The sequence below is a fragment of the Triticum urartu genome, chromosome 5A, assembly GCF_056163025.1.
Source record: "Triticum urartu cultivar PI428250 chromosome 5A, HENAU_Tu73, whole genome shotgun sequence".
NCBI lineage: Eukaryota > Viridiplantae > Streptophyta > Magnoliopsida > Poales > Poaceae > Triticum > Triticum urartu.
The window spans coordinates 652292996-652302592 of record NC_141877.1 but is presented as its reverse complement, the minus strand read 5'-3'; the positions used below and the strand labels follow the sequence as shown (position 1 = coordinate 652302592).

Genomic DNA, 9597 nt, shown 5'->3' with positions numbered 1-9597 from the left:
TGACTTCACAAGGACCAATAGTAAGTAAAGGGAAGGGAAGGATGAAACCAGTGACTCATTGAAGACAATGATTTGTTGGACCAGTTCCAGTTGCTGTGACAACTGTACGTCTGGTTAGAGCTGCTAGGTATTTAAACCTGAGGACACACAGTCCCGGACACCCAGTCCTGAACACGCAGCTCAGGACACCCAGTCCTCACCGTATTCCCCTTGAGCTAAGGTCACACAGACCTCGCCCAATCACTCTGGTAAGTCTTCAAGGTAGACTCCCAAACCTTCACAGACTTCGTTCACCGGCAATCCACAATGTCTCTTGGATGCTCAGAACGCGATGCCTAACCGGCTGGAGGATTCACAGTCCTCAAGTGTAATAAGTCTTCAGATCACACAGACAAGAAGACTTAAGTGATGCCTAACACTCTTTGGCTCTGGGTGGTTAGGGCTTTATCCTCGCAAGGAATTCTCTCTCAAAGGCTTCGAGGTGGGTTGCTCTCAAACGATAAAAGCCGTACTCTAACTCTGAGCAGCCAACCGTTTATGGTTGTAGGGGGTGGGCTATTTATAGCCACTAGGCAACCCGACCTGATTTGTCCGAAATGACCCTGGGTCACTAAGGAACTGACACGTGTTCCAACGGTCAGAATTCAAACTCACACGACAACTTTACTTGGGCTACAAGCAAAGCTGACTTGTCCGACTCTGGACAAGATTCGCTCTTATAGTCTTCACTCGAAGACATAGGTTTTGGTTAAGTATCACTTTAGTCATTCTGACTGGTTCTCTTGGACCCCACTTAACAGTACGGTGGTTCCTATGACTCAACAAAGAAGAAACAGAACTACGAAAGATCTAAGTCTTCGAGCTCCATAGGCTTCATGCGATGTCTTCTCTTGTCATAGTCTTCAATGAGAATATCTTCATAAACCACCTTTGACATTAATGTCTTCATATATTTTTAGGGGTCATCTCTGGTAGGAAAACCGAATCAATGAGGGACTTCTACCTGTGTTATCCTGCAATTCTCACAAACACATTAGTCCCTCAACTAGGTTTGTCGTCAATACTCCAAAACCAACTAGGGGTGGCACTAGATGCACTTACACCCATTTCTGTCGAAACCTTCCCTTCCCGCTCAGTTTTCTGTTGTAGCGGGACATTTCTCGATGGAGCCACTTTCTTTAAAACCATATGATGTCCACCTCATCTTCGTCGTGCATTGCAATAGGGATGGAATTTTTCATGTTATAATATAATAGAGTGGGTTAACCTAACACATACTATTGACACAAAACAACAAGTAACTATAGAAATCATTCTCAAAGGTCCATTCAACTTTGCAAATGCACACTGACGTCAGAGGCGAGTTGAAATGTGAACATATTCCTAGTCATCAATATGCTCCACCTCCAGCCCACGTACCATTCATTGCTACAAGGGATAATTATCGTTCTTCTCTTTCTCGTCCTTCCCTGCATCTTCTAACTCTAGCCACTTCGCCAACCAGCAGCACGTCAACATTAGTGTGTTCGTCATCAACGCTTCATCTTCGTCTTTCTCATTCCTTGCCATCTTTACTTCTCATTCCTAATTGTTTTCTAGAATATTATTTGTTTCTTTGTTGTATTTCTTGGAACACTTTTTCTTTCTCCAACACCATAGACCACTTGGTGGCTTTCGTTCTTTTTTCCTTCTTATGCTTGGAACACCCCTCTTTTCTACAATATCATGAACCACCTGACCAATGTTGTGTCATGTTGTCCTTACCCGCGAACGTTTCAACAACAATCGGCGTGTGTACATCCTGTAAAGCATAGTCGTCATCCATCATGGTGAACGCTAGATCGCCCATGTCACGAGCTCATCGTGGTCGTTGTCCATGTTGGCACGCAGTCCTCGGCTATGTCGCTGAGAGCCTGTTGATCGTACGCCCATAAGAAAAATATATATGTTATTTTTGTTGTATTAGGAAACTTGTGATTGCCAATTAATAGTAGATAAATGGCATAGCGCGCCCGAGTAGTGATTTGTTATGCGGGAATATCTGATTTTGTTTTGGAAGGTTATCAGGAAATATCTTATGTTTATCTTTTAGGAAGGTGATCTCACATATATGATGCGATTTCTGAATTCCTAATTACCTATTATTTATGTAATTGAATTGAATCAACACCTGCCAAGTCAAGCACGAAATAATATTCCCTTAATGGGATTTGGTTTTCTAACGGGAGGGGGGAAAACCAGAGGAAGGGGTGGTGAGAGGTGGGACGAAATAAAACCGGCCGAAAAAAATACCATACGAGGCTACCAACTCCTCCATTAGGAGTAGAGATTGTATTAGGAAACTTGTGATTGCCATTTAATAGTAGAGATAATAATAAATGCATAGCGCGCCAGAGTAGTGATTTGTTATGCTGGAATATTTGATTTTGTTTTGGAAGGTTATCAAGAAAAATCTTATGTCTATCTTTTAGGAAGGGGATACTATATATATGATGCGGTTTCTGGATTCTTAATTACCTATTATTTATTTATGTAATTGAATTGAATTAGCACCTGCCAAAGCACGCATGAAACAAGATCCTCCTAATGTGATTTGGTTTTCTAACGGGGGGAGAAAAACCAGCGAAAGGGGTAGTGAGAGATGAAACGAAATAAAACCGGACGAAAAAAACCGTACCAGGCTACCAACTCCTCCATTAGGAGTAGAGATATGTACAAAGGCATTTAAAAGTTTAGGCCCCATAAATTGATGAGCCCTGTGCGGGCCGCACAGTACGTACAACTGTGGGTCTGACCCTGGTTCGTAGGGATGAATGCATGCATATGTATATCTTGCATCTGTAATGTGTTTAAAAAAATGCCAAAACAGCGGAACCATGTCTGAGACCCACCCGTAGCCCCGCTGCACACGCTCCAAGCACCTTAAGCGAAAATATGGCCGCCCACTCGCCCGATCATGTCTCACCAAAACCCGTACACGGTGCACTTATTACCGCTGCTTGCTAGCAGCGTTTTTCATCGTGTGAGTGCGTCGCTCTCGTGACAGACGAGTTTATTCAAAAGGTTGCCATCATTCGCAACCCCTCTCTATCCCGTCGTGTCCATCGGCAAAGCTTCCACGTCCCTTTCTACCAGATGATACCGTCTTTTTTAAAAAAAACCATCATTATCATGGTGCTTTAATAAGTTCATACTTGTCCAACCCAATGTCACACGAAAGAACAAGAACCCTCCCCCGTGTTTCCCTCCTGACGTTGCAAACTTTCAGCCGTACTATAGAGTCGGGCCGGCCATAAACAAATCGGTGCACAACGAGCTCATGAACGAGAATTGGATCAGGGCGATGGCTAGACTGCATATCATTCAGCAGCTGGGTGAATTCGTGTCTTTTTAGAATCACATTAGTCAAATCACCCTCCTCCCTGACCAAGACGATACCATCCACTGGAACTTAACCACCTCGGGGACATACTCGGCCGCCTCTGCCTACGGCGCACAGTTCCTTGGCTCCTACTCTCGTTTTGACACAACCAAGGTCTGGTCTGCAAACGCTGAGCCCAAGTGCAAGTTCTTTGCTTGGCTTGCTCTACACGGAAGAATCCTCACTGCAGATATGCTAGCTGTGAGGAGATGGCCTCATGAACCCAGATGCCTGCTTTGTCTCCAACAGCCTGAAACAGCAACCCACCTCTGCAAAGACTGCCCCTTCACGGTCGCGGTCTGGAACCAGGTCAACACCTGAACTAACAAAGGTGTTCCTATCACGGGCTTCCTTCCCGAGCCAGGAAACGTGTCAGACTGGTGAGACAACACTCTCATTTCACATCCCAATCAAGTGCGCAAGAGGCGCAGTAGAAGAATCATCTACACGATATGGTCCATATGGAAGGAGCAAAATAGGCGGGTGTTCACGGGACTAAGGTTGACGCATCGCAAGGTGGCGGCTCTAGACCTAGACGCAATCAATCAGCGCGACCTAGCGTTTGCTGGCAGCCTGCCAACCGCAGGCATTGGTTAATCTAGTTCTATGTTGGTTTTTCTTGTGGTTTCTGCGACGTTCCCTAAGAATGCTCGCCCCTCTGTAAATTGCGTCCTTTCGCCATCTCTTCTATAAGAAAAAGGCAGTGCTCCTGCTGGTTCCTCAAAAAAAATGATGGTATCATAGCCGGTATCATGCATTCGAGAATAGCAAACATACTAATGTGGCAAACAATTAAAGAAGAGAGAGGGTTAGAGTAACATAGATAGATGTATCATGTTAAATGTTATACTACTTTGTGTTAGGGCATCTCCAATGATTGTATGATCATCGTTGGTAAATTTGCCACATAAACTGTTCTAATGAGGTGGCTTAAAATAAAAGAAGTGGGAGAATGCGAACGTATGATGCTGAAGCAACGTACTGGACACAAGCTCCGAGGTAATTGCATTCATTTCTGTGGGCCCTGACTGGACCTAGTGAGAGCTGCCGCAGCTGCCTCCCCAATTTTCTTCTCCCGGGTGTTGCTCATCTGTTTATCTACATTGATTTAATGTGTGGTTCCCAATGAAAAGTGCATGGATGAATCCGGGTACATATGAACCACTTTGGAAAACACATTTCTAAATTCTAAAAAAATCTGGAAAAAAAATTGCAAGGCTACGTCTCCACGTTCTATGTGCGTGTATAAAGTTTCACGAAAAAATAACTTTTTTGTGGCCTGTGCAAAAAGACAAAAAATTATGTCGTGGAACACTACTTAGATGCACTGAAATTTGTCTTTTTTGCGGAGGCAAAACAAAAAAAATATTTTTTCATAAAATTGTGTGCCGCGTACACATATTTGTGAACATGTATGCGTGACATTTTTTTTATTTTTTTGACATTTTAAAACATGCTTAGAATGCATTTTATGAAAAGTGGGTGCATATGCCCATGGGTTCAGATGGTGCCCTCTCGGTTCTCAATAGATTAACATACGCTTCACTGGAGAACTTGTATGATATGCTGTTGGTTGCTGACGTGGACCTTGTGGCACCGATTCCATCATATATACCATTGCAGATACTCTTATGCAAGGCAATAAATATGATTATTTATGATACTATTCTATAGTATTATGCATTATGAAGGTAGTGCATATGATACTAATATATGATACTCTTCATTATGGGTAGATTCAAAAGGTTAGAGCATCTACAGCCACAGCAATAAATATGACATCTATGTCGACCTCGTCTCCGACGACGATGACTGAAGATCCCCGCTGCCGCAGCGTTGCCACGAAACCCGGATGGCTCCGGTGAGCCTAATTTTGGCTTTTAGGGTTACGGTGGCCATCGCCTATCCTCATCTATCATCATCTAATTAGTGTAATTTATAGTATATGTCTCTACCTACTAATAAACCACCGATTGCTTTTGGTCGTACGTCGCGGCAGTCTTGCAGAAAAGTCCCTGAGTTTTTTAGTATTCAACCCGCAGTCCTTTCTTAAGTGAGAAAACGTTTTGTTCAGCCATTTTGCAAATAAATCCCTACAGTTTACGGTATTCAACCCATGGTCCTTTTTAAGTTAAAAAAATCAGAAACCCACGCGAGAACGGGCTCTCCTCTCTCTCCCTCGCCTCCCGATCCCAGCCACCAGGAGCCCCACCCCACGCGGCGGTCGATCCGGAGGAGCTCGCGGCCAGGTTGGCGGCCGGGGGCCCCGGCGGCGTCGGCGGACCAAGAGGAGGAGGAGGACGCGGGCCTGGGCGGACCGGGAGGAGGAGGAGGACGCGGGGAAGGGGAGGAGGAGGACGCGGGGAAGGGGAGGAGGAGGACGCGGGCCGAGGCTGACCGGGAGGAGGAGGAGGAGGCGGGCCTGGGCGCCGTGCCGGTGGTCGTCGCGGTGCTAGCCAAGCCCGGCGCGTCACCGGCCGCGCTCGTCCATGCGGTGGCCGCGGCGGGGAGCTTTGCTTGCGGCATAGAGGATGGCGCGTGGGCCGTGCTTGCTGCTGGCGCCGTGGGGCACCTTACGCGGCTCCCCGCCCACCCGCACGGCAAGGTCTGCTTCCTTCACTTGCTTATTTCCTTCATTCTGTATGCCTGCTCGGTTTGGGGGCTCCAAAACTCTATCGGGTTGAAAATTGAACTATAGATGAAAAAGATACAATGCTTACTTAATGAATGTTTTGTTTGGGAATTAGTCTGTACATTGGCCACAACCGGATCCACAGGGAAGAGGTGCTCGAGATGGAGGAGGACATCCAGATTGAGGTGCGAGGTCGATACCAACGCGGTCCTGGGAGGCGTGCACGAGATCGAAGGCAGGGAGCTCCGGAAGGCAGACGGCGGCATCACCTCACTCTCTAAATTTACACTTATCTAGAATCCAGTGCTTCATGACCATGGCAATATTGGCTTGACAAAAACGATATATAAAGTAGTATCTATCTTCTTTTCAGTTGTATGAATTTGGAACTGAGTTCTAATGGCATACAGTTGTATGACGTGCTTTGATTATGCTCAAAACTGTTCATTCCAATGCTTGATCGGGGTGCAGATTATATATCAACAACCAGGAACTACCATACAATCTTCATATCACACATTCCACCTATGAGTATGAAGATCCGTGACAAGGTACATGCTCAACTGTTGCTTTCTATGATCTTACTTGATCAAGTACTTTATAAATCTCTGATGCCAAATGAGGTGTTATATATTTTTCTAATATTATGCCTCATTTAGGCAAGAGCAATCATGAGGCCTTATATGCTTATCTATCTCATCCATTGATGATCTCTTTCAAGGAACAGAAGGACTTCTTGTTCATTTAGAGAGGTAAGAATAACATTCAGCACACTTTCCTGACTGAGTGAAACTGATATTAGAGGTAGGATCTACATTTATACTTGGATGGTTGGATGCACAAACCTCTAACCGCATCAGTGAACTACAGTGTCATTTTTCTGGCCCTGTAAAATTCTAATTATGCATATCAATGCAACATGTGCATGCTGTAATTTTATATTCAGTTCTAATATGCTCGCTACCATGTTGGTCTTCTGAAGCCTTCATCCGTGCAGGATCAATCTTTTGATTTTGGTACTTAATAAACTAAATCTTGAGCATTGGAGGAGGTAGCCCCTGGACTGGTGAAGAGGCAAATGGGGACACGAGGAGGTTCATGGTGGTTCTAGGCTCATCTCTTCGGTGAGCAGCAGTGCGCTACATTGGACAGTTACCAAGGCTGGACGGAGGTGTGCCCGTGCGGCCGGACGGTGTCGTCCTGGTCGAGCAGATCACCGTACCAAGGCTGCCTGCCGGACTCCAATTCCCTACCGCTGTCAAGCTCTAGATCAAGCTCCACATGGACCTGTCTATCCGTGCGATACTATGTTTCCTCTGGTGGCCGTCTGTTCCGCTTGGCGTTTCGTCTGGATCTGAGAGGAGAAGGCCTCAAGCAGGGAGATGAGGAGGTTCATGGAACCATGGAAGTTTTCAGATGAGATTAGTTGAAAGAAAAGGGTAATTTCCCATGCTGCCATGCGAGAGTCAGAGGTGGGTGAGTTCCCTGATCCCCGGCTGTAGCAACATTGGCCACCACTCTGCGCATCTGTGCCGCCAAAATCAGATTTCATGTAGGTAACAAGCATGCTTTCCTCTTTTCATCTGGTCTAGAAATATGGTGCGAATGCATGGCTATGCTTTTGATTTTTCTTCCTGTGCATTGACTTGATAAGTATAGAGCCTAATGAGCACTGATGACCAGCGATGCCATAACATAAGAATTTATATGCCATCTCGATGCTCATGGTTTCTTCAACATATATAGTCTACTATGTAATTATCTGTGCAACCAAGTTAACTGTGTAAGAGCCATTAAATATATCTTTAGACTTGCACAGAAGTAATTCTTGTTAAACTGTTGTTTGGTGATTGTGTCTCTTGCAGCCAATTTCTAGAAGACCAAGTTAACTGTGTAAGAGCCATTAAATATATCTTTAGACTTGCACAGAAATAATTCTTGTTAAACTGTTGTTTGGTGATTGTGTCTCTTGCAGCCAATTTCTAGAAGATTCATTACATGAATAATCCAAGTTCCTTTTACTATTCTGGCTGCAGCAGACTATCCTGCATTTTTGTAATTGTAGAATTACTAAGTTCATGTTGACTAAGGACCTATTGCGGATGTTTGCAAACTGTTAGAATTTCATCGCTCTTCATTTTCTCCAGCATTTGCTGTGTCCTGTAGGTTTCATAGCTTTCTGGGTATAAACTACATACACCTAGCAGTAGATTATTTCTTAAGATTAATCTATCAATGTTGTACACACACACACACATTGTTGGCATAAATTGGTGCACAGTATTGTGGCTGACTTCTGGCAGAAAGTTTGGTCCTAAATCCGAAATTCGTTGGTGGACTTATAGCAATCCACTGCGACATAATCTTGGATGAAGTTATGTTTTGATCAAATTATGATTTTTGACTGTAGTATATATAAATTATAAATAGCTAATCTGAGCTATTCATGGTTGGATAGGTTTCTATCAATCATTATTTTCTTCTCCGTCATAAAAATATTTCTCTTCTCAGTTATGTTGAGGTGAATGTAGCTGATGGTCACACTTTATCAATATAGGTGTATCAAGCAGATTGTGAAGAAAATGTACCTGAAGATGGTTCCTCAATATGAGAATCCGATTAACATTGTCTTCAAGAATTAAGGCAAATTGTTTGTATGTCATTAATCCTCTCCTGTGAAGATTCAGAATCATAAAAGATAGTATTCAGGTACGTGTACGTCCGCTCGAACGCAATCACATTCCGGAATAGTGACTTGCTGGAGTCGTTGAGCTCTAGCTGTGGGATCTCCCAGCAGCTCAAGTCTAGGAAGCTCGTCACCATCTTCGTTAAATTTCACTGACCGATGTTCTAGCTATTTTGTAGGTACAGATGGACAGGCGTCATGTTCAGCAATTTGACACACACGGTGGAGATTTAATGGACTAACTACTTTTTTTAGGTAACATCATGATTAATTACCGACACGTGTAGTTATTGGCTGCATTTTATTAGACATACAGAGAGCCACACTGACAAATTTTTATTTAGAGGAAGAAGTGGGCACAAGTAGACTGGAAAAACACAAAACAGCGGGAGATGTCATGTTCAGCAGCGACAACACCATTGCTCTTCATGTTTTAAGTTAAAGCTGTATTACTTCAGAATGATTAGTCAAAGATCGGTGATTGTTAGAGGCCTGAAGTTAACGTGAGAGGAAGGAGCATGAGTGGTCTTTTCAATACAGTAATTTTTCCTTACTGGCATAGGTTGTCAAGGATTGTTCTATCCGTCTCAGAGAAATGTGTTCAAAGTGAATTCTTCTCAGGACTGAGACTTATTTTACAGTAATAACTTACATAAGCCCTTCGGTTGATCGGTTCAATGGCTGCAATCTAGAAGCTTTATGAGATTTCCCAAGTATCATTTTCTGAAAAAAGGTCATGTTGTATAAGGTAAGAACAACATAGAGAATTGATAGTAACCAAACTAATTGCTTGCTATTGATTACAACATACTCCCTCCGTCCTGTATTATATTATGGTTATGGGATGTGTTTCTATGC

General features: G+C 43.8%; 1 protein-coding gene across 1 annotated transcript; it reads left to right on the top strand.

The window, feature by feature from the left end:
* Positions 1–5537: 5537 nt before the first annotated feature.
* On the top strand, positions 5538–9417 carry LOC125511402 (uncharacterized). Its single transcript, XM_087524789.1, has 7 exons — positions 5538–6026; positions 6169–6604; positions 6713–6805; positions 7051–7605; positions 8611–8762; positions 8919–8994; positions 9084–9417. The coding sequence occupies exons 1-2, from the start codon at positions 5538–5540 to the stop codon at positions 6235–6237; spliced, it is 558 nt and encodes a 185-aa protein (XP_087380915.1). The 3' UTR covers positions 6238–6604; positions 6713–6805; positions 7051–7605; positions 8611–8762; positions 8919–8994; positions 9084–9417.
* The last annotated feature ends 180 nt before the right edge of the window (positions 9418–9597 follow it).